Source organism: Falco punctatus (genome assembly GCF_963210335.1).
Source record: "Falco punctatus genome assembly, chromosome: 5".
Classification (NCBI taxonomy): domain Eukaryota; kingdom Metazoa; phylum Chordata; class Aves; order Falconiformes; family Falconidae; genus Falco; species Falco punctatus.
In genome coordinates, this window is record NC_137584.1 from 34,774,680 (window position 1) to 34,801,242 (window position 26,563).

The following is a 26,563-nucleotide window of genomic DNA, read 5'->3' on the forward strand; positions in this document are numbered from 1 at the left end:
GTAAGTAACTACGCAGTCTCCATTAGTGGCTCTTGAATTAAGAATTCTTTAAAATTTTATTTATTTATTTATTAAGTTTCAGGCATTATTCCTACAGGGCTTCCACAATTTCTCTGAATGAAATTTTGACACCAGAAATTGATATATTGTCCCTAAAACGAAATTTGTGTGTGCTTTGACCCTGTAGTAAGTTACTATAACAACAGAGATTATATATATATAAAAAAGTTTAGTTTTATATTCTGTTTGGGAATAAATTGTATATATGCCTGTATCAGGTCACACTAGAAGTCCTGAAATCCACTATGCTGGCTCTGAAACAGCAAACAACAGATGCCTAGAGAAGAGAAATAGCACCATGTGTTATTATTTCTTCAGAATATTATCACAACCTTAAGGGTCACAATAGCTTTTAGAAGCTGGAGCCAGAAACATCATCTGTGTATAACCAATCTAAGAGCTGAAATTTTAGGAGACATTCAGAGAAAGAAGCCTGCAATACAGCAGATCTGTTATTGAAGTATTAGTTTGTTCCTTTACAGAGTAAATTAACAAAGCATTGCAAGACAAACAGATCAAGGAAACCATACATCTGGCTCATGTTATACTGTCCTATTCCTGATACTGATTGATACCAGGCTCCATCCAAATGCAGCTCAGACAGCTTAACAGAAGGATTTCCAGCACCTATTGTTTCCAAAATGTGTTACCGTACAATGAGAACAGATTTCATACCATATTCCTTTACTTCAGCACATGGAAAAGATACTTGCTTGAGGACTCACAGACAGTCTTGATTTTAGTAATGATGTGAAAAGTAAGACTTAACAGCCCTCTAATGCCAAGTACTGATTCCCCGTCAGGGGAAAAAAAGACCAAGAAGGATTAGAATTATAAACGAAGTAATTTCAGTTCAGAGAAAAATCTATCCAGGCAGAGAAGATGAGGAAGAGAACAACTTCCCAATAGCTAGAAGCAAATGCTTGACATCACCTCCCTTTCATAATTTTCAAAGTAGACAGAGGGCAGCAGGGAGGAACATATAACTACCAACTCTAGCTTACAAGGGTATTTATGAGAACATTTTCTTTAATAGTTTAGATGGTTATAATCAAAAAGAAGATTAAACCAGCCTTGGAATCTATTCCAGAACTACTTTGGCTTTCTGTGTGTCTGGGTTTTTCTGATGTGGTTTTGTTTGTTTAAAACATCTTCACAGATCCACAGAATACCATGTAAACAAAACCATAATCATGCAGAAATACCTCCCTCAATCTGAGATACCCTAAAATGAAGATCTGCATGAGCAGTCATATATACCTCGTTTTAATACCCAGGCATTTATGCCATCCTTGATTTTCACTGCTTTCAATCTTTCAGAGTACTTTGTGGGTGGCACAAGAATAATCATCAATATGAATGTTACCTATCCACTCTACCGCTGTTGGTACTATCACAGGTATCTTACTAACACCTTTACCTTTCAAAGGATTTAAGAGCTGGGGGGCAGGGGGAAGCAAGCATATCTGATGTGGCTACTCAACTTTCTAAAGAACAGGCCTTAATTTATTATTGATTTTTCAAAGGGGAGATGGTTTAACAAAGTCAACATGGAAACCTGGATGAAGCAAAAATTGCTGAAAACCCAACCGATTGGTAAAACAGCCATGTGTTCAGTCCAGAAGCATTCAGCAACTAGAACACAGTATTTGTTTTTCATCAATGTTATGGTTTCCATAGAGATCACAGTCGTATCATCATTTTAAGAAAGTTAAGCTGAAATATTGTCACTGGTTTGATTATCAACTGATTTACATAAATATCCAGCAAGACAAAAGGATCAGTATTTGAAATCTTAATTCAATGTGAACTTATCTTATTACCATGTCCTGTCAGGGCAAGTAACCCTAATGCATGTTGATTACTTTCAAAACAGTTTAGGGAACTGCTTTTGAAGGAGCTCACTCATCCTCCATGATCTTAAATTCTACCCCCGCCCCTCAAAAGTACATCAACTTAAAAAAAAAAAACCAAAACAGACCAATCAAATTCCTTCTTCCCTCTAGCTAAATTATATAAATGCAGTCTTCACCCTTGTTAAAATCTTCTTTTAAGGAGTAATTACCAGTCAAAATATAGCTAATTGCCACACATTTCTGCTAGGATATATGCCAGTTTCACTTTTTCTGGAGCCAACCCTTTTTCAGATCTCAGTCTCCTTGGCTTCTTAAAGAGTAGTAAGCAATTGTTTCACTAGCTTGTATGTGGTGACACTGAAAACATACCTCATTTCATAGAGCTGCACAAACTTTCAAAGTACCCTGTCACTGCCCCAAGAGCATTAGGCATCTAGTTAATACTGACACAGTAACACTGCAGATGCATTCGACAACCATCCCAGTGTTCTTGAAAAGTACTCAAGTTTACCTTCATCTCAGAACAAAAATCTTCAGTTGCCTGAAAAAACAATTCTGTCTTAAAAGTGGCTCTTTGCTTCATGTTACCTTATTTAAGACTTCTTAAGTTGTATCAACATTTCCAAACTATCAACTGGATTTTCAACCCTCAATCATTACCTCTCCCATTCCCCGAGATTCTAGGGCAAGAGCTTGAAACTCATGATTCATTTCATCCACAGATCGAACCTGTAGGGGGAAAAACAAAAGAATGATCCATTCATCAAGTGTCTTTTGAAAAGTTGAGCTTGTAATACTCCACAAGATTTCTCATAATTAAAAGCACACACAAAGTTTGCTACTCAATCTAGGCTAAACATCAGTTTAGATTTCATGAACAGATACAGTTAGTGACCACTTTAATGAACGACGCTAATATAACACCACATTAATAAATTCAGAGATTTAAAAATTTTAATCTTCACATAAACGGCTAGATATCACTCAATATGGAAACAATGACCAAATTGCAATAAATGTAAAAAAACCCAAAACCAACCAAACAAAAAGAAATTAAAGAATTGGACATACAATATCCTTGGGAAAGATGATGAGCCATTGCACGAAATGTTACTGAGTACACTTAGTAGCAAACAAAGAAAAACTTCCAAGACACGTCAATATGTTGCTTTTCAAATCTAGTAACTGACTGCATTATCACACTTCCTCATGCCTTCTTCCACAAAATAGCATTCATCCTTCTGTGTTGTCTTTTTCGTTTGTTGTAAATATGAAAGGTATACTACACCAGAACAAGAGTCACTACTGCTACAAACCACCCCCTTTTCCACAGCATGCAGACACAATGTAGTCGGTACATTCTTTCCTTAGAAAATGGTTTCCACAAGGAATTTTTAAAGCCATGACAAGCTTAAAAAATAAATTAAAAAAGGGCAATTCAGATTTGTTTCTTCTCTTCCCTTCTTTCTCAACAGTGAGAAGCAGCAGGGTAAAATGGTAAGCTTATTCAGAATAAAAGTAAAGTTTCCCTCCCAATTCCATTCTCTTGAAGAGTTAATTTCACCTAGTAAACCCATCTATTAACATTTAAAAATAAAACAAAATTAAGTTATTCCATACAGCTGATAACACATTAAGATCACTTTTAAAAAAACACTCAAATACTAGGCAAAGACACAATTTTAACATTCTGGTGCAAACAACTTTTCCAGTTCTTAGCACTGAAAAAGTGTCCATTATCTGTCAATAGATGGTCTAGTCTCAAAATACTGTTATTGCCCCATAATCATTATAAGCCATTAACTTCTGAGGTTGAGTGTCTATCTGTTTTTGAGGAAGAAATTTCACAGCTTAAAGAAATATTCCCTCAGAAAGAACAATTTTTAGTTAAGATGGATTCTGAAACTCATTCTGAAACTAATTCCCAACAATTCCAGTGATCTACTGAAGAGTAAATTTAATTTCACAGTGAATTACGGGGGGGGGGGGGGGGGGGTGTGTGCGCGTGTAAATCAGCACCTTGACCTGTTTTCCAGTGATGCGAACATTTGAGTCAATGAAGTTGACTTTATTCTTATAGAAACTGAAAGGAAATTTTCATGTATCCTTAGAAAAGCTAAAGGCATTTTTTTCAAATTAAGGTTTTTTTCACATAAATTACAAATAAACTATTTTTTATTAGCTCCAAGGGATAACCAAATCTTTGTGCATGCACACACAAAAAAAATAACTGTAAAAGAGGAATTATTTAGAAAGAAAAACCAGAAATTAAAATTTTGAAGACTTCTGAATTTGGATATTACAGTTTCTGAAAACATCATTTCTTCTATAAATGGCTGAGAGAGTTGATTATCTTACCATAAGCCACTGCACATGCTCAAGTCATGGACTTCAGTTTCAATTACAATCAAATAGTAAATTAGCTGTTACCATCTCAAAAGGTGGTTCTGGTCTAATGATATCTCTATAAACAAAATTTGTAGCTAAAGCTTGCCAAACTATACTTAGCCTAAACACGACCCAAACCACTGTTAGACAGAAAACAACCAAGCTTGAAAGATGCTTAAGTTTTTCAGCTGAGGTTTTTCTGGGTTTGGTTGGGTTTTATGTCATGGGGGTTTTGAATTTGTTTGTTTCTTTTGGTTTAGGATTTTTTTTTTTCCATTATTGGGTGTTTGGGGTTTTTTTTAAAATTTCTGGTGGTTTTGTTTGTGGGGGCTTTTTTGTGGTGCAAGGCTTAATACCAAATGGTTATTTTTCACAACACAGCAAAGTTCAGTAACACGGCCACACGTACTTCCAAAGTCTCTAAGATAAGACAATCTAAGCATGAGGGTAATAACACAGCTAACCACCTTTTCCCTGAACTGCTGAGTCAAGTCTGTGAAACAAAGTTTTCGTACACTGAACAGTGACTTTGCTTACTGGCTCTTTTCTTACAATCATGAAATTTAAGTTAGTGTTACCTATTGCTATCAGCAGCAAGACAAATAATACGGTCCTTTTACTGTAGCAAAGAGGGTCTCCATTTCCGTTTCCATCAAAACTAGCAGCCTACAAAATCCTGTCCCGTATCATGAATACATGTGTCACAGATCAGTTTACAGACTGGAGAAAATACAGGCAGCACTACCATCTTCAGAAGCTCTATTGTCTTCAATGCTAGCCCTACCACTACAACAAAAGAAAACATACAGCATGACAGCCAAGCTAGATCTACTACATATAAAGACATGCCCTCTATCCAGAGGAGAAACTTTGGTTTGGATCATCTGTATTACCAGGAATTTTTATTTTCTCTATTTCAATGCCAACATTCACCTGATTCATATGCTCCAGAAAGAAACATTTTAAATATACATTTTTAATCTCAAATTCAGATCATTAAAAAAACACCCTCTACTTTTATTAATTCCCTGTCACCTAGAATAACTCATAAATTAAAAAAGAATAAAGGCCTATGAAACATACTATACAACATCTACAATTTTTTCCTGCTTTTGGTCGATTACATCTTTTCCCTTGTTTTTTTCTCCCCCACAATCACTCTGAAGACACACACCCCCTCCATTCACCACCTACCTGCTTTTAGGATTAGTTGCTATATCTAATCTTAGTTTTCAGGAATTGAACACTAAAAAGCCTTTCCAACTATGAGAAGCTGGCAATGGTTTCAAACTTCGGATCACATCAAATCATTCCACAGGGCCCTCAAATTATGCATAAATGGGTACTACACACCAAAACAGTTTTCAGGTGTAACAATTTCTCACATACTGCTGTTAAATAGATAGAACAGCTTAAGCATATCCATGAACTTTTACCCTGACATATCAATAGCAAGTTCTGATCTTTTTCCACTTTCACTCAAACTGGATACAACATACTAGCACGTATTAGTCAATTTTTCATCACAGCATTAGGAATGAAATTCTAACACATAGTAAAAAAAAAAATTACATTTTTTTGGTAGACTTTCTTCCTAAAGTTTACACTTTTTCTCTCCCCCTGAATTTTACAAAATAATTTATTTTAATTCTCAAGGCCTATGCAAAAACCTTCCTTTACTCTGGCAAAGATCCTAGTAAGAGTAGCTATCTCATTTCTCCTGTATTTTGCTACTACCTCATACTATGTTCACAGGACAATCCTGAGTGCTGCAACATTTAACCAATAGATCTAGTTCAGGACACAGCTAAGCACATCTAGCCAGCTACTGATGGAGGCAGTCCTTCCATCTTTCCCCAACAGCTTTTACCGTTCCCCTTGCAATGAACTTGGTGATCAAGTAAAATGTTTGATTCAGAAGTTTTCCTACTACTTCTTCCATGCATGAGAATTTCACCAGACGAGCCAGATGAAGTGGCTAAAACACCACAGCGATGAGACCACTATATTTCACATGGGGAAAGCAACAAGAAGAAACTGGTCTGGAGCAAGGTGAAGTAGGAATACCTGCTGACCGGCAGCTACATGATAAACCAGTAACATGAAACTGTGTCCTCACATAACTCAGGACAGAATTCAGGAGGCAGACGACTGGAGAGTCATCTAGGATTACGACAAGAAACACTGCTTAAAATAATTCCAGTTTCTGGAATCCAGACAGCCAGATCCAGATCTAAGGACAAGTACTCTCTCCAATAACCCTGAATCCTGCCAGAAATAAGCTTCTAACCATTTTCTTGCAAAAGCAAATCTCAGCCACTTCTGGGGGGAGGGGAAGAGTTGGAGAAAAATAATAGCAAAACAAAAATATAGAAGAGAAAGATATGAATTAATCTTATATATCAAAAATGGTTAAACCATCTGACCAGAAAGTAGGAAAACTATTTTTTCTGCATTAAGAAATTCCAAATCTCACCCCTTCCCTGCAGGTGATTTACCCTAACCACTGTGACAAGGAAAAGGAAGACACATTTTGCTGTTGAAGCTGTAGTACTAGGCCAGAAATTCAACACAAAACACCCAATAATTACAGTAGTGGCTGGAAAGAAAGGGAAGCTGCTGTTCACATTGCAAATGCTTCAACTTTTTTTTCTTGGGTTTTTTTTTTTCTTTATTTTGCTGTATGACTAATGCAAAATATCTTCCTAATAGTTTCTACAGGGGTGGCTCTTCTGCAGCATTTATCTTATATATGATATATGTTTATAGCAGAGACTTAGCATTATTAGCAATTTAAACTAATTTAAGAACACAAAAATGGCTATTTTTAAAACACGATACATAGAAACTCTGCCAGCCCTCCATTAAGTTAAACACTGTCTTGTAAAGCCATGTCAGACACTTGATTAGGTATTAAAAAACATAAAAAATATTTCAGATGGGTAGCCAGCTTGAAATTAGGAAATAAAACCAGTATTTAATACAGATTAAACATGAGACAGAAATCTATTAGGTATTTATAACAAAGGACAAAATGCCCAAACTTCTATCGTGAGATACTGCAGTCTGCTCCAGAATCTATTTTGCCAAGTTACCTAAACCGTCATTATTTTGGTTTAGAGGGCAGCCAACAGTGCATCCAGATAATAAAAGCTGTTGAGCAGCTGAACAGGCAACTACCAGAATCACAACTGAACTGTTTTGTACACAAGATGGTTACATAATACTAAATATTTTGTGTAACGTTTTAAGAAAACAAGGCATTTGTTTGATTAAGGCTGGCTTTGGCTAGATGCATCTTCTCATGCCTCTTTCAAGCCCCAAGGAACCAAAGGTTTGATTACTACCAAAATGGTTAATAAAAGTTGCTGCTCCCAAGTAATTCAAATTCTACAGGTACGCTATGTTCTGAAAAGAGGTAACATTTTCTGAGGACCACATGGAACAACACAACTGCAGACTTAACCAAATACTCCAAAATGTTCAAGCTCCTTAAGCAGTCCAAAGAAACAAGATGTTAGGCATTTCTGACAAATTGTTTAGGCAACCAATTTTAAATTCTGACACATATTTCCATGGTTATAATCTCAAAAGCATAACATCTTCCCTCATTAAGTATTTAACAATTATCATTGCATTAAAATACAGTATTCTGAAACCCAACTTGAACTTTTTGCAGGCAAGTCAGTAATTCTTCAATCCCTGTATTTTAAGCTTCTTAACATATTCTCAGATTGAACTATACTTTTCCACTATATGACCCTTGATACACTGAAACACTTTAACAACAGCAAAATTTAGTTTGTCAATTTAGTTGGCTTGGCTCAGCAATCACTCTGGATCTTAATGTTCTCGTGGTTTTTTTGCCTTGTGACTTTGTATTGTAGTTTGAGAAGCCATCCTCCCAGTGCTGAGGCCACCCAACAATGAAAAAAAAAAAAAATGTAACTAATGGATTTCAAGGGAAGGTTTCTGCAGCACATAGCAAGAGGAGGGGGGGAAAAAAAATACACTTGGCAAAAGCACTGCCCAGTCTGCTACAAAATCTAAGTCAAAGGGGCAAGGTGATCATAAGACCTGACACTTGCATACACAACACTGACCAATGTTTTGCTTGCTTTCTTTTCAATTGTTGTATCAGTAATCTGGATGCATGCACACAGGAGAAAGTAATTTCCTAGGTTTTTATCAAGTGCACATATATAAAAAAATTATATAAAATTATGCTGGATAGCATCTCAAAAGTCACTGCCAGATCTGAAAATTACAAATCTGCTTGTATAGTCCCCTTGCTGACAGACTACACAGAGCAAGCATGAAGCAGAGGAAAGTGATGGACATCTTGCCACCTGCTTCACAACCACGTGATGGTTTATTGGCCTAACAAGATTCAGGAATCTTGGGTTCTGTTCCCAGCTGTGGAACAAAACATGCTCCAAGAAGTAGGTAATAGCACACTTGTTTCCCCTGAACATGAACTCTTCCGTCACATAAGAAACTTCTCTCTTCCTTGCACAGGCTTTCATGCCTGTCTTCCCATACGACAAGTTCCAAGTTTCACCTCAAGAATGGTAAAAAAGTTTTTCTAAACTACTGTCAGGTGTCCTCAAGCTCAGGATTTTAAACCCTACAGTCAAAGAGTGGCAGAACTATCAGCCTCACATAAATCAATAACAATGTGTCTGTACTGAAACCAGATTTTGTAACTATTTACACTGTTTGCTCCATTTGAGGAGCTAAAGTGATATATTCCAACACAAGTAGGGAATATAGTTTATACTAAAAAACTTCGCAGGTTTCTCACCAGAGTCTTAATTGTATAAGACATTATCGACTCAAAAGAGTTTAAGAATGTACAGAACAGGAAGTCAGGGTGACAGATGTTGCAGAAGATTGCAAAATAAAAGTCTAGAGAAGAGAGAGTTGATTAAAAGTTATCTATAATTTTACTAAAGAAAATCCCAGAAAAACTTGTCCAATTAGTTTATATAAACAGGAAATTATTAAAAAAAATCAAATTAAAACAACTGATTGAAATAACATTTATCCGTTTTTTAAACTTTTTATTTAAATGAGCTACAAACAAAGGTAATTCTTAAAGGGGGTCCACTGGTCCTTTACAGCTTGTAAATCAAACTGAAGAACTCTTTCATACAAGAAACTGTACAGGTTTAATCTTCAGTGTGAAAGTTTAGGTGTGATCCCACTTAGTTTGGTGAGACTCTTAACCTACCCACTACTGCACTTCAACATGTGTGTATTATTCTGCATCTCTTACACCAATGTTCCTGCATAAATATACCACAAACAAAAAAAGGAAGACATTACATAAATTCAGAAGTTTGAAAACAACGCTGTGAAATGTAAGGTGAATTTCAGTTCTTGTCTAAACACACTTATTATTTAATTGGTGCCAATTCCTTAATATAGGTACATGACAAATTTCTTTTTTCCAATTTAGAAAATTACTTTTCTTGTTAAGCTAGTCAGTCAGCATCACCTTTCTATAACAGAGTAATAAGTGCTACTGGTCATGTAACAAAAGTTTAGAGGAATTCAGACAAATTTCTAACTATTATTGTTCCATTCTACACCAACAGGCTTTATCAGTTGAGTAGCAACACTCACGGCTACTTCTATAAGGAAACCTGACACTAACTTGCTGCATTGCTGTTTCAAGACATCAGCCTTCCTTAGTTCATAGTTTGCTCTTATTCAAAAACTTTACTTAGTAAGTTAAAAAACCATGAAAAACTTGAGGCTCTGTAGGCAATATATGTTATAAAAAAAGGCTTAAAACTGCCTTTTCTGAAGATTAAAACTGTACAAACCCAATACTTACCTATACACAACCAAGAACTACGGACAATTTATCTCCATTTATGTGTGTTGTAATGATTAATGAGATATGACTTCCATTCTAACAGAAAGTCAACAGGCTTTTCTTAAACATGTTAACAAGAATCAAAACAATTACAACGTACAGGCCTAGAATAGAGTAAAAATTTCTGTAAGTTAACATTATACACTGCAATCAAGACTTTTTTTGCTAATATGTTTTCCTTAGATATGTAATTTATTTCCACTTCTCTATGTGCTGCCAGAGAATCCAAAGCAGAACATTCCACACACACACACTGAGAAATAAAAAAACAGCTTTAAATTTTTGTTTCAAAAATTACTTATTTTTTCAGAACCACCTTAAGAAGAATGTGATTTTAAGGAATCACATGGAATGTAACTGATTTATAAACAATGTAATTTATACCAAGAAAAAGATTTTGTACATATACACACACCTCCCCCTCATTAAAAGTAGGGCTGAGGAAATTACAAGTCACTGACAGAATTTCCAGGAAACTGTTTTCTTTCATGCTATTGTAGCACTGATATCAGAAAAGTTCTCCCACCCCCAGCAATTGTCGATATATAGCAATCCCCTTCTTTGGAGCATTTACTTTCATTTTCTTCACTCCCGAGTATGGCAGATGTATTTCCATACCATTCATTTTTCAAGGATACAGTTTTCAAGAACACTAGATTGAAAAACTGAAGTTCCACCAGTAATTCTCCTGCCCAGAAACTTCTAGCATCATGACTTCTCCCTCAAAGCCCCAGTAACCTTTCAACAAGCTCTGATGTTTGGTTGGGGTTTTTTCTCCTCCAGCTGGCAAGAGGACATGCGGGAATACCAATACAGTCTGATCTTCTCAAACTGGGCACTAAAGCCAGAGCTGAAGAAATGGAACTACGTAGTCTTTAGACCAGGGGTCCTCAAACTACAGCCTGTGGGCCAGATACAGCCCCCCAGGGTCCTCAATCTGGCCCCCAGTATTTACAGAACCCCCCTGCCCCCCCCTCCCCCCCACCGGGGGTTGGGGGGGGAAACCAAGCAGCCGCAGATGGCCTCCTGCCACTTCATCCACGCGCCGGCCCCCTGGTTAAAAAGTTTGAGGACCCCTGCTTTAGACAATTAATTGTATCACAGGTTGTACAAAAACAATCCAAAATTTTTAGACTTTTCAATTCACTATGAATAACTAGTTGTTCTAAAGAAAGCTGCTGATAAAACACACAACTTCTCTGTAACACCAACATAAAATGCCAGTGAAAAAACCCCACAGGTTTCAAATACATCAAAGTCTGCTTCAAAATCTACCTTGACTCTTCCATCCTTTTAACTCCGAATAATTTTAAGGACAGTCAGAGAGCAGCAAAGCATGTTTCTTTTAATGTATTTTAAAGAATTACTGTAAGGAAGCGTATGTGTTTCTTTCTTTATCTGTCTACAGCAGGGGAATGGACACTTAAACAAATTGCTGCTATCACTTTTTTCAGCTGTTTTCTAAGTATGTTCTCTTTGGACAATATATGTATTCAAACTAACCACAGATTTCTACAATTGCCTAAAAGCTGGGAAAAAAAACAGCCAACTGTAAAAAACCTAAAGAGACTACTTCTAATTCAATAAGTCTCATTTCTAATTCAGTAAAAGCAGCAGCTTAGCCTTGGACATTAATATCTCATTAAATGTTGGCCAGCATAGTCCTTCAACAGAAGTCTAAAATAATACCAAAGAATTTGTACTGATGACAATTAAGCAACTAGAAACAAAGGAGGGTGTTTATAATTCAAATTGAAATGATAAAAGCTTTGCAACAAAACCTGGTTCAAGGATTGGCATTAAAACATCTGTGTTACAATGGATTTAAAGTCAAGTTTTTCAACCTTTTCACTTAAGCAGCCAAAAATTTAAGAGCACTTACAGAAATAAAAAATTTGCAAAATACAAAAATTTTAAAGCAGCTACCAGCACATAAACAGCAGAACTTCGGGAAGGCAGAAGCAGTGACTTGACAAAAAATTCCCATGTTTGAATTACCAGCTAAAAATATGGTAATTGCCATTTCCATATTTTGATACAAAGAGGTGATCTTACAGGCAAAATTTCTTATTACATTTCTAAATTCCAGGTTATTCATTCTAATATTTTTAGATTCTAATTCTAATAACTCTTAAATTCTAAAATTTAAGGGAATACTAATAAAAATAAAGTATTCCCTTAAATCATTTACCTGACTATGTGCTGGCCCCCTGCTTCCCTTCACGTATTTCCCCACCACTGCTTCGCTCCCTGTGAATTCCAACCTCCATTGTCTTCAATAAAGGGAAAAAAGCTTTCATATAACTCTTCTGTTACCTTCACAAAGATACACAAGGGCTCTAAACCACCCTGACTTGAAATGTAAACTGCACCAAACCGAGGTGGTTCAGAAAACTAAATGTAGCTCCTCCATGCAATAAAGCAGTCATACACTTTCACATGACCCAATTTTAGTCACATGAGAAAAAAAAATAGCAAACTACATTTTAAACCTGCAGGTAAGAACTTAGATTAAGCAAAGTACGTAACACTGACCCAAATTTCAAATGTTTTTATTTTCTTGGCACCTTTCACAACAGAAGGGAGTAAGAAAATATGGAGAAATATACTGCAAAAATGCAAAATGCCTGAATGACTATATGCAGCCATTTTTTCCCAAGCTTACTAGCTCCCACCACCTTATCCTGGATGTCTATGCTAAACTCTCCTAGAATGCCTAAACCAAGTTTTAGCTTTGGGACAAAACTCCACAACCACATAATGATCACATTTAAAACAAGGCCTCCCTCACAATCCCACCTAGAATCCAGATCATATGGGAATAAAATGCAAAGAAACTTCCACTGGCTCCATAAGCAGCGAGCTCGGGTCTTTGGTTCCCATTATGTCAAGCTCCAAGGTGCAAGAATGTGTTGGCTGCTTCCAGCCCACATTACCTCCAGAAGCAGTGCTACCATTCAGATTTACGCTACTGTCAAAAATTCCTCACAGACCTGAACCAATCCTGCACAGAGTTACTGCTACACAAGTAAACAGGATAATTTATCTTTATGTAAATCGAAGAATGCACAGTTGACCACATGGTATTTGTTTTGCTGTAGTACCAAAGCAGAGTCTCCCTACGCTAATTATTGAGTAAGCACAAGTCCAAAAGACTGCTTCAAGAGAGCTCTCAGTCTAAGCATAACACAGACTGATACAATGAGAAACTGAATTGGTAAAGTAAGCATAAAGTAGCCGTTTACATTAAGATACTCAGGAATGCATGAGTGCCAAACATGGAGACATCAAGGCAGGTGAAAATGCAAAGATTAACTCAATAAATAAATCGGCATGAAAAATCTGAAGGAAGCACAAGCACACTTGTGAATGTACTTAATAAAGACACAACTACTAGTGCAATCCACAAAGAGCGGGTAGCAGTTCACAGTTTGATAATGTACAATATGCAGTGGGTGGGAACTGGTCAAGTATCTCACAAGCTAAAACTATCAGCTGCAGTTTGAAATGCTGGTGAAAAAGTCAGAAACTATGCAGATGCATCAAAACAGGAAATGGGATTGGAAGGGGTAATTAAGGAAAAGGCTCTGAAGAACAGAAGTTACATGAAAAAAAACTTACTTGCACAAATCAGGTGACTGCAATTACTGTCCTTGTCCTGATGACAGTTAACATTAAGATCTCTATCCCATGCACTATGTGCTTCAAAGTACTACAAATACAAATCAAGTATCTGCAAAATTCAATGCTGTAATTTTCTTCTCTTTAGCTAGGGAAGTGATTTACAGTATATCACAGAAAATTTCTCAATGTTTTTCTTTCAGTTGAATTACAAGAAAACACCTTGCAGTATGTCATAAAAGACTCCTTTGTAGCTGTTTCAAATCAGAGGGCAAAGACAGACAAGTTACCTCTTTCTAGTTATGTCGGCTGTCAGAAAGAACTATGAGAGTCACAAGCAGGTAATAAGGGGGTCTCAAGTGTGCAGGCTGCAAGACATTCAGATTTTTTAAAAAACACACACAAAGCCACAACCTTAAATTTACCTGAAAAACTCAGGACAGTTGCTTCAAATTATACAGCACTAGTATGATAGAAAAATCTCACCAAGAACTTATCAAACAAGGCTGTTTTAACAGGGCATACAACATTTTCCAAAACAGGAATCAAATGCCCTCCCCCCGACAAGCTCTCCCCTAACCGCAATGGAAAATCCTTCCAATCCTAAGATTTCTTTTCCTAGATTGTGAGCCTTGAAAAGTTTTACTAAACTGCAAGTTTGAGAAGCTGCTTAAATCATACATGATTTAATGAATGTCAAATTCATAATCTGGGTTTCTAGTTAAGTGGAGCTAAACACTACCGTAATTAATTGAAGAAAATAGCAAAATAAAAAAAATTAAAACCATTGAAAACACAGGAAGACAACACTAAAAAAGTTGTTACAGATCCTGTTGATTGCAGAAACAGAAATAAAGGATCTTCAGAACAGCTTCAGACAGATGTTAACTTCACACGGAGAAGAAGCCATCAAGCTTTTGCTAAGACAGACTAACAATAAAAGGGAAGTATTTACTACATAGCTGCTTAGCACTTAAACAGATACTTCTAAGACTTTTTCAAGAAAGTTATTTTGAAAGCACTTTAACATAGTTAAAATTCGCAATTATACTTTATTTTTAAACTTAAGTAAAAGTTCCAAACAAAGTTAGGAAATAAAATATGGACTGCAAGCTCACTTAGATTTCTACAGACAGTTTTAAGTAGAATCTATGAAAGGAAGAACTAATGATTCAGGAAATGCAACTCCCACTGTAAAGTCGGAAACACATTTTGTTGTTCCCAGTTTGAATGATGAGATTATGTTCACTGTTCCAAGGGATGCATGACTGTGAGGTCTCATATGGGAAAATTATTTCCCCATTTCAATTGCACAAACATATTAACTTATCTTTATTTGAACAACAAACAAAATCTTATTGTTTAAAATCAAGGCAAAAATTTTTGCTAGAAGTTATCCGTTTTATCCTGGAGGAAGCATGTTAAACATTTGCACGTTTTATTAGTTTAATAACATCCACACATTTTCCTCATGGCTATATTAATTCTAATAGATCACCATCAAAGCCATGCCAAATACTTGCAAAAACCAACACACAGAGCTTCTCCTCCATATCACGGAAGTGTCAAAAAGCTCCTGAGCTCAGTCAAACTCTCTCCTTTTTTCTCTCCATCCCTCCAACGCAAAAGTTGTTTGTTTTTTTTTTTTTTTACAGCAGCTATTAACAAAGCTTCTGGAGAAGTTTGTAAATTTTAACACAAATGAGTTACAGCAACTGCAGTTCAACCAAACCTCTGTGCAAAGACACACTTCATATTTTTTGTTTATAGCACCACTATCCTTCCAATGCTTTGAAAAGGCTGCTACAATCAAGAGTATTTCTCTGACATTGTTACTTCTCTTCAACTCTTCATCAGGAACTGACAAAGGCTTCGGTAGACCCAGCTGCAGGACTCTAATGTTTTCACCATCAGTTCCTACTTTTTCCTCTGCTGGAGGCAGAGAGAGCAGAAGCAGCAAACAACATGTTAAAATTTATAACCTGATGTATTTAAACTGCTGAAGTGCTTAAGTACCAGGGAAAAAACAGGACAAACAGCTTGGGCAGTACCACACTCTTAGCTCTTCACTTCAGCACATGGGAAGAACATTTGCAAGTACTCCGACATCTAAGAAAATCCAGAGCTTCTCAAAAACCTCATCTCTTTAACTCCAAATATTGCAGTGACTGCTGATCACCAACTCTTTGTATCCTAGGCAATTCTTCATTACAGAAGTGATATGAATTAATAACAAACAGATCACTAATCTATCTGCAGCCCCATAGGGATGTTAGGAAGAGGATGATGCCACAGTGGACAACTGTCTTCCTCAAATGCTGTGCTATCTAAGAGCTTGAAGCGCTTTTCTGGTCTTAAGGGAAAGAAACTGTCAAAAAACCAAAGGAGATAGTCTATACCAAAAAGTTATAAAGGATAATGAACTAAATAAAAAACTATTTTAAAGGAAAATGAATGAGAGCCAGCGATGGTTATTTCTAGATTAAGAAATTTATACTTAATCCTGTTAGTCAGTAACTAGAAGCTCACTGCTGTTTTAAAATGAAAGGTGGCAAAGGCAGTTTCTTGACTCAAATCAACACTTGTGGCTTTGACATCTTGCATTAAGGAGTTGTGTATGCATTACCTTTCAGCTGAGTGTCCAAAGATCTTTGGATATCACCCCCTCATGCAAACGAGTGTTCCTCTAGCCTCTGCCCTCCCTTATGCTGCCAATTATTCTGTACAGCCTCTCCCTCTGCCAGCAAAGTAGTTCAACATTCCAAAGTTTCTGCCATTTGGATAACTGTTGTCCATCATTTCAATTTTCTGTTGCTACAGCTGAAGCAAACATAGAAGAACACAGACAGAATGTGAATGTTAACAATGTCACACATTTCTGTGCCTCTTATTCCAAAATGTTCTACGAGCCAACAATAATAGTTTTGAGTCAGAGTGGCTAGTTAATTTAGACAGCAATGTGTCTAGCATACACTTATCAAAAAGATTTCTTCCATCTCAACTAAGTTTTGAATTCCAAACAACTGTGGTGTGTTTCTATGTCCTGCTCTGCTCTTAAATGTGTGGCACCTGAAATTTTTCCATCACAGTCCTGGTAGTTTCCAAATTAGCATAATTAAGCCTCAGTCCTACCTATGGAACTCCAGGATAACCTACTTGATCTTTCCCTGTGCTATCAATAGCCTCTAACACTACTGTGTATTAATACAGAATATTTCAGTTAGAAGGACCTTCTAGTCCAACTGTCTGACCAAAAGTTAAAGCATGTTATTAACAGCATGAACTGCCTTCCAACTATTGACACTTCACTTGCAATTCCCATAGTTGATTTCTCAATAATCCCTTATGAGGCACACTGACAAGCCATTCTTCAGGTTTTTAACCAGAGTAAAGATGAAGCACACTACTGGGCAAATAATTACCTTCACTAAAGATGTTGTCTTGCCTTACGATGCTCAGTTCTTTTCAAGACACTTCAGATGGCTTTCAAAAGACCAAGATGTTTCCCTAGTCTTCCCAGGAATTAGTTTCTTTGAATTAGTCAGGTATGTTTACTAACGTCTTTCTTTAGCACTTCAAGTAATTTGAAGATTCTTCAAAATCCAACACCAATTCCAGCCAAGTTGAGCTGATTTCTCTTAAAAAACCAAATTGCTCACAACTCCTCTTTCAACTCACTTCTACATACCACTCAGTCAAAAGTATTACGTACCTTCTGGGATGGGAATGAGTACAAGGTTCTTCCACATTCTGCATTTACTTGAATTCACCTGTTAAGGCCTCAGACTTATGACAGTTTCTTGCCAGAAGACCAGTAGAATTTCTCAAGATACTTTAAGTAATCCTTACTTTAAATATATGAAAATTTCTTGCTTTTTGTAATTATTTTTGTTTGAACAATCCCTGCTGAATTTAAAATTTTCTATTTTTGTATTTCACTTTCCATGCATTAGGAGTTCCTACTGAACCAGTGGGGCTACAGCTCCTGTATTCACAGAATAAACGGCGCAGTCTTGCTGTATTTATCTATAATACTTTTTTATTACTTTGGCATTATCTTACATTCTTTGACTGCACTATGACATGCTCAAATTTATGTAAAATCCACAGGTTTAAGATATGCTTAGGTAACACATGTTGAATCAAGAATTTCAGTATTGTATCTTCTTTTCTACTTCTCATATATATATGTATAAATAAGACAATCTTGGCAACTGGCTTTAGGTTGCCCTGCTTGAGCAGAGGGGTTGCACCAGATGACCTCCAGAGGACCCTTCCAACCTCATCCATTCTGTGTTATTTATCTACTATACTTGCTTCTATTAATTTTCTTTCCATTTTTTTCTCCAAATAGATTAAAAAATATCTTTCATATATTAATCTACAGAGATTCTGTTTACACAATACTCACAGAACACAATCACAACTAAACTCCTTATACAGTTTGCATAAATTTAATTTTAGAAAACCTTCTTAAGTACTCCTAACTCAAGAGTTGTCTGTTCTTTAAAAAACTAAACAGTAACTTCTGTCTTCACAAAATCCCCCCAAAACACTGGTACACAGAGAACACAAAGAACTGAAATGGAGACACTTGCTGATCTGTACTTGATTTCTTTCTGTTAGTTCAGATTGCTCAGGCAGAATGGGAGCAGTGAAAAATAGCACAACGTAAAGGCAGTATTAAGTCGGAAAGCACTGTTTTCACATGAGTAACAATGCATAGAGTGGCTTCCCCTTCACTAAATTTCTGTAACATGTAAAACCACTGAAGCACTTTAAAAAAAGACAAGAGTAGTTCCCCTGCATTCATCATTCAAGTTACCAGAAAACACACGAGGTTCATGACACTGACCTGCTGAAGGAATGAAGAAATATTTTGATGGACCTAACTGAATTAAATAAAGCTGCTGATTAAGACATGGCTCTGAATCCCACTGGGAGTAGAAAGCAGGTGGCAGAAGAGAGATGCAACTGTTACTCAGCATTTACTTATCTGTGAACAATTTTATCTATGTAACCTATCAGCCACAGGTAAGGCTAGCAAAAGTTGGCCCCTTAACCTGTGTAACAGACCGAACACCACCAAGGAAAATCCCAGTATTTTCATGCTCAGGAACTGTGTCCAAGTGGACAAACAGAATGTTGTAGAATTTTATATTTACAGAACTGCTTTACAGTTTCCTTATAAGTGTAATACAGATTGTGATACAGCATGAAGCAGGATGTCAAGGGGTATTTTTTTTATTTTGCAATATAAGAGGAAGGGGGGAAAAAGTAAGAGAGTAAAACCAGGAAAAAAATACCAAAAAAACCACTAAAGAATGAGAAAAACACACAGATGAAGCAAAACACAGATACAACAGATATTCCTGCTTTTAAAGACAGCAAATTTTGTGTATTCACATTTGCACCTATATTTACTACATTTTTTGAACACATCCCATAAGTCCTTGGGCTTAGGAAAGCACAAAAGTGTGGCACATTGCAAGATTCCTGGGGAAAGAAAGCCATTCTTACCTGAAATTCAGAATGAAGTTTTTAAAGAAAAATTAGGAAGCTGTATCAGTTAAACATTTGGAGAAAAACCTTAGAACTGGATTTTTTTCTTCTAGATTACTACCTGCAAAAGGACAAAGTTGTTTTGATCTACACTTAATTCTACTACTTTACCTGAATGTTTTTTTTTACTTGCAAACATAACAAGATTGTGTGCTAAATCTGTATTACTTCCCACAAAGCCTAGCAGAAGCTAGTCTCTTTTCAAACTAAATGAATTATTTTGCATAAATTAAAACCTAATGATTTGATGGTATTGTGATCTGTCTTATTAGTAGGTACAGTAGGTATTTGCTTATTGTCAAAATACCCGACTAACATTAGTTCTGCAACTTCTTCAGACTATGTGACTATCTACCATTGATATATTCTGGGCACTGGTATGCCAAGAACCAAAGTTTCAGCAATACATCATAACGGAGATAAACAGCAAGATACTTGAAAAATGAGTCAAAATAGACTCATTTTTAGCTCAACTACACAAAATCATCTCCAGTGATTCTAACTTCGTATTTAATCAATACATACATGTAAAGACTTAAGGAGCTAAATACACTGACCCAGCTTTTAAAAATTCACTTCCCCTTTGAAGAGATTTGTGAACAAATTCTATGCATAACTTCAGACCAGCCACACAAAGAAAAACTGCATACAACTAGCTCAATACATCACTGCAAATTCTTCCTCAAAATACCATGTACAAAATCTAACAACAAAGTTATGAACATAGGTCTGACACAACCCTGATTTCCATTAGGATTTACATGCCTAGAGCTTGTTAATGGCGAGAAAGACAGCCAGACCTATTACCCATAACTAGGCTTTGCCAATGCCTCAGTAGCACTGATGAAGCAAGCGGTAACCTATCCCAGAATTGTATGAAAAATTAAAACTGAAAATAATCAGAATTTCAAAATGTACACCAGATTACTTAGTCCAATGTACATAAATATATGTTGTAAAAATCTGCCTGTTAGAAAGTCTGCAGATGTGATATTTAGCACACTCAGTAGAGGACAGAGGACCATATCACCACTCTCAAGTTTATTAGAAATAGATGTACATACAAAACAGTTAGCAAAAAAGTCAAATGTAGATTATTAGAGATAGTTTTGCTACATTTCAGAGTCCCACATTTCTTTCTCAACTTTTAAGACAGTCGTCATAACCTCTTCAGAAATATTTCTTCTATGTCTACAACTGTTCTTAAATAGCCATGTTTAGAAAAAAAATCCATTAGCCAATAATGAAATAGAATCTTTAAAGATACCGCTAGAGATGACATCTGGTCTTTATTTGTAAGCTAAACATTTCACATACCAGCCCGAAAAGCTCTTGCCTACAATTCTAAAAGCCACAGCAGGTATTCCGGGTGGGATTCAAACTAAATCTTGCTATAAACTTTTGGTATGCAAGCTGTTACTATAAAATAAATTTTATACAACTTGTTTGAAATTACACCCAAGCAGCTAGAACTGAATATGTTTACATGTTCTGATGTCATTTAAAACTCTCTTCCACTATATAACTATGAAGTGCCTCCAACTTCATTATTAAAAGCACTACATAACTGGTATTTGTTGTTAAAGGAGGAGAAAAACAAGCTTTTAAACGAAAGACTTCTTGTCCCACTTCTGAGACAAGAGCCCAGGCACTGGCTTTGTGACAACATTGGAAGGGTTGCATTGTGTGGAATAATCAAGACAACAGTTATGTTATGGGTGGGGAAAATACACATTAAATAAGTATTTTCAATTAAATTTACTGAAAAGAGGAGAAAAAAATGGTAACTCTCTTCAATATAATGCAGATAATACAAACAATAAGAAGTATTTATAAAGCACGTCTACTCTACAGCTTGTCCTTTCCTTTGCAGAGTTTCTATTAGAAACTTTTAAAAAAGAAAATACAATGTATTAATGATTATTTCACAGGAGATGCCCAACACAGAAAGCATTTAACATTCAAGAGAATTTTACTGCAATAGACAGTAAATTTTTATGTAATTCACCATTCAAAAAGGAGCATGAAGACATACAAGCAGGAATTCAAACCATCTACTGGATTACTCGCCTCTGTGTATAAAAACTTGGCTAATAATCGTGGGCTTTTAGAAACCACTGTACAAAGAAAAAACAATTAAGTTTTCAAGGAGAATGCTTTTAGAAAGCTCTCCATAATGCTGATTATTCAATGCACACTCACATATCATTAAATCAAGGTGGGGGGCAATATCTAAAAGTGAACTAGAAAGCACTGCTGAAAATCTAATCTAGTTCACAGTATTCAACAAGATGATGTCCTGTTAGCATACTTGCCCCATACATCTGCAATATCTGGCCCAATGAGAACACAGTAAAGAAACACTTGAGAAAATCTTGAGGAAAACACATACATAAAGCTTTCAATGTGCACTACAATCCTATGTAAGATTTAACATATACTCATATACTGTCATAATAAGAAGAATCTTCTCAAGACAGGCGAGTCCAACTTTTTCAGCCAACTGTTTCTTGCACTATTATCTCAATCATGATACCAGATACAATTATAATTGCCTAGCACCGTGCCAATATCCCTAACATAGAAGAAAAATATATTAAGTTCTACAGAGTGATACGGGGGGGGGGGGGGAGTACCGTTCCCTATTAATGCAGAAGAAAATACTATTCAAATAACATGAACTTTCCTACGTGCAATATCCACATAATAAACTGTAGAATCTGCATTATCAAGCAGTTTCTCACATGCATTTGCCTACTAACCATTCTGCTGGGACAAATTCCAAATTTTCAACTCTCTGAACACTTCAGAAAACTGTCAGGTGATTTAGTGCCATTTCTACATACATAACCCAAACTATAGCGCCACTAAATTACCATTTCCCTTTTCTAAGTTTCCTTCTCCCACCTGCCAAAGACATTTATATTCACACTGACACAAAACTGAGTTGTAGACTAGAGAAAGGTAGACAATAATTCTCTCAGCTTCTCAACAAAACTGCGACGGTTGTCAACATTAGTTTTAAACCTAGACGTGACTAAATACAACAAAATACTACGTTTTTCATGTAAAAATGATAGCATGGGATAGTGATTATATTTCAAATGCATTCATATCCCACATACCCGAACAGCTACACCATCAACTCGTGGTAACTAAAAAGGCCTGATCTCTCAGTCAAGATGCAGCAAAGACTTCAGCAAAAGAGAAACTAAAATAAATCTCAAAGTATTTTCTTCACACGTAGCACCAAAATGACAATTAGGCGATAGTTTTACCGATTCTCATTTGCAACCACCTACATAGCTAATACATGCCTACATTACCCAGAAAAAAGCATCCCAATATCAGCTGATATAACCTCTTTATCACATCACATATAAAGCACGCTACACATTTTGGTGTTAAGCCATCTTGCTTCGAACAGTAACTCAGAAGAATATAAGGCATCCCGAGTGTATTAATTTCTCTCAAGGAATTAGGAGGGTAAGGTTATGAAATACGCGAAAGAGAACAATGCCAAAAAAAAAAAAAATCTTTGCACAATGACTGCCAAGGAGATTAAAACCCGAACTGTTAGTTGTAAGCAAGATCCACTCAGGGCAGCTGGCATTTTTCTCAACTTTTTGTTATTGTAGTCTGCACAGACACGTTTGAAGGAAAATTAAAACCTAACACTTCATTGTGTGATACCAACTACCGAAAGCATTTGGTCTGCTCGCTCCACCCTCAGAAAGCAGTCATTATCCTTAACAGCACTAAAAAGAAAGAACACAAGTTTTCACGCTTTCGGTAGGTTTAAACAAAGCCCATATTACCCAAATCCTGCACGCACACAATTGTCCGCGGGGCCGCCGAAACGCCGCCCCCGTGCCCCCGGCGCTCCGCACCGCAGCCCATTGTAACACCCGGCGGCGCGTGTCCGCCCCCCCGGCCTGCCCGAGCTCCCGTCACCCACCCCAGTACCGCTCCCACCTGGACCCCCACCGCCGCCGAGGGCCCGGCCCCCGCGCTTCCCCCCGGCCACAACCTCGCCCCCTCCAGCGCGCTGGGTTCCCGCTCCCCTCGGCTCGCCCTGAGCACAATGCCGCTCCCGCCCCCGCCAGAGGCGCCTCCGCCCGCCCCCCTCACACCGACGGCGCCGCCGCCGCCTCCCCTCACGGCGCTCCCTCCCCACCTCGGCGCCGCTCCCCGGCGAGCCGGGAGGACACAAAGGCGGCGAGGCGCGGGCGGCCGCCGAGCAGGCCCCGCGCCGCCCGGTGACCTGCCACAACATGGCCCCCTCCCGCTCTCCTCCTCCCCTCCCTCTCCCCTCCCCTCCCTCGGCGCGCAGCCGAGGCCGAAGACAAAAGGGGGCTGGAAAAAGGGGGGGCCCGCCCGCCCGCTCCGCCCGCCCGCGGCCTAGCCGGCGCGGCCTCGGCCCCCGAGGGTACTCACGGGCTGGCTGGCGGCGCTGCTCGCTGCGATGGAGCCGGAGCGGGCCCTGGGACACCCCTGCCCGCTCGCCGCCGCCCCGCCGCCGCCGCCGCCCTCGTCCTCCTCCGCCTCCCTCTCGGCGCCTCTCCTTCCTGCCTCCCCTCCCCCCCTTCAGCCGCGAGGGGCTCACAACAACATGGCGGGAGGGCGAGCCCGGCGCGCAGAGAGGGAGAGGGACAGCGAGAGCGCGGCAAACCTCCCCCCGCCGCCGCTGCCGCCGCTCGCCCCTGCCGCCGCCACAGCGCATGCGCGCCCGAGCCCGGGAGGGAGGCGGCGAGGGAGAAGGAGGTGGCGGCCCCCGGCCCCTTCCGCCGCGCGCCGCGCATGCGCCGCCGGCCAGCCCGAGCGCGCCCTCCCGGCCCCCGCCCCTCCGCGCGGCCGCTCCGAGCCCTGTTCCCTCCCGCCGCACGGGCCGCTCAGACGGGGCTCCTGTGGGGGCTCTGCGCTGGGGTTTTTCCTTCGTTTCTCGCCTTCGGGGAGGAGTGGCGGTGGAGGCGGTGCCCGGCCGGAGGCCCGGGGTTAGGAGACAAAGGGGAAGGCGAGGCCCGTTTTCAGGGGCGCCCGGTAGCGGCTGAGACCTTAGGCTCAGCGCCGCCCGCGGGGGAGGTTACCGTGGTTTTACAATAAACAGAAACGCATCACCCTGGTTATTAATTAACTATTGTGCCGGTGGTTGCTGCGAGATGATTTTGGGAAAAGAGCTAGTTATTTCCTTCCCTCGAGAGAAATGCTGTCTCTGTGATAACAGCTGGGTGGTTGCTGTTGGTAAATACAGTGCTGGATGCTAGTAAAACCTTGCTAGAGATGGTTTTAAGCCGCCTCACTCAAATACGAGCATAAATTCTACCTATTTAGTTGCCCCTGATAAACGAGAGGGAGCTCTGCCTGTCGGTGACATTTCGAAATGCGGATTTCACAAGTGAATGCACAGGTTTGCCTTTTTAACCGTTCTGAAAGGAGCCTGGTTAGAGAGCGCTCCATTTCAGGAAGCGGCACGCAGGTGCTATCCACAGATCAAACCTTCAGACGAAACCCGGCTGTCTGTCCTGCAGCAGCTGTTCAGAATGCTGCTACCGGCTGTATTTTCCGTAGGCAGAAGGGAGGCAGGCGCCGCCAGTCCCGGTGACTTGTTCTGGGTATGGAAGGGGAAGAGCAGGCAAGTTAGGGTGCAGGAATACCACGTGTACTGGTGCTACCGCTGGCAGCAGCAGTTGTGGTGATGAGATGTCTGCGACTACCAACTGCGTTCTTAAAAATAGAGATGTCTCGAAGGAAAAAACCCTCACGGTTTTCAGTATTTATAGACATGGTTAAAAACATGAAAGTTCCCAGCTCCTGATAAAGATAGAAACATTTTCCCAAGAAATGAAAATGATTTCTTTGGCTTAATACTAGTCAGCTAAGTACCCAGATGTCTGCAGTCTGCCTCTGCTTGTGTGGCTAATCCCTGTGATCCTGTGTCCTGTCCCACTGCCACCTTTGGACTGTCTCCAGGGAGGCTGCAGGGCTGGAAAGCCAATTCCTTTGCTTACTTGAGGAGACAAGACCTCCAAGTCACAGGCTCCAACTTAGCCCTTCGCTTCAGGCAGACTGGCTGGGACTGGAGAAAACCCTGTTACGCTCTTGGCATCCTGAACACTTGGAGCAGCTGGTCTACATTACACCAGCTCTCTTGCTCAGACCCTTTTGGGGACCATATTTGTCCTGGATAATTCTGATCAGTGTTTGTATAAAGCATTAAATGTCCAGGAAGAACACAGCATGCATTTGATTAGCATAAGCTTGAACAACTCTACATTGGTTTGCTTTTCAGTACTGGAAAATCCAACCTGATCACAAAACAAAAATGTTTAAGTGCAGTCACTTTGGGATTTGATCTGAGAAAAGCAATGGCTTGGTTATATTCTGAAAAAAGAAAGACAAAAAATATTCCACCACCACCGCCAATTTAATGATGGCACTGAAGTTTTTTGTCTCATGCTAAAACAGTTAAAAAAAAAGTCTCTCTTAACTTTGTTCTGAGTGGAAACTTTAAAAGTACTTAATACTTTAGACAGTTTAACTCGGTATCACTCCATTACAAAATGCTTTTCCTAGCTATTCCTATTTTTAAGGAGGTGTTAACAGCTGACTGGGCTCTGCTTACACTCCAAACGTTTCAGATAAACTCCATTAACACAGTTATGCTTTGTTTTTTCTGTGAATAAGCATCCTCAGTGAAAAATACTAAACAAATGGTACAGTCTACAGTTTAGAATGGTAGCCAAGGATAAGGAAAGCCTGGATGCTGTTGCCTTCCTCCGCAGTCTTCCTGTGAGACCTTGGGCAAGGTACTTAACTGAAGAGCACTCACAGAAACTGAAAGCTGCAGTCCTAACCACTCCCACCTCAGCTAGTGCCTAATCCTGAAGATGTCTACATTCTCTAAAGCCACAAACTTCAGGACCTAAAACTCTGTACATGAAGAAAAATTTGTTCTGTTGTGCCACGACATCCGCGTCTCCCAGCAGTCTTGACAGGCAGTGCTGTTAGATCTAGCAGAGTAGCAAATAATTAACCTATATTAATTAAAACCAAGGTACTCCTCTGTGAAAATGAAACAACTAGATGTGGCACACCTCAGAGCACGTCCAGAAAATACATGGGTCCCTACAAAAGCTTGCACTCTTTTAAAACAAAGTGTACAACACCCTTCATGCGCAGGACTGGGGAGCAC

The 26,563-nt window shown here is 38.8% G+C and overlaps 2 protein-coding genes across 11 annotated transcripts in view; one reads left to right on the forward strand and one right to left on the reverse strand.

Annotated features, from left to right (window-relative positions):
- The window catches only part of PUM2 (pumilio RNA binding family member 2), a 68,894-nt gene extending 44,768 nt beyond the window's left edge, over positions 1-24,126 (reverse strand). For 3 of the 10 annotated variants that reach the window (XM_080390008.1, XM_080390005.1, XM_080390001.1), the window contains exons 1-2: positions 23,549-23,643; positions 2,577-2,645 (exon numbers count right to left, since the gene is read on the reverse strand). In XM_080390008.1, the coding sequence (XP_080246134.1) occupies positions 2,577-2,627 (51 nt within the window). In that variant the 5' untranslated portion in view covers positions 2,628-2,645; positions 23,549-23,643. Of the gene's footprint in view, positions 1-2,576; positions 2,646-16,435; positions 21,929-23,548; positions 23,649-23,808 lie in introns of those variants that run through there. The other 7 variants (XM_080390009.1, XM_080390004.1, XM_080390006.1 and 4 more) reach the window with 6 other exon arrangements.
- The window catches only part of LOC308064864 (uncharacterized protein), a 279,371-nt gene that overhangs the window by 101,762 nt on the left and 151,046 nt on the right, over positions 1-26,563 (forward strand). The window lies entirely within an intron of this gene.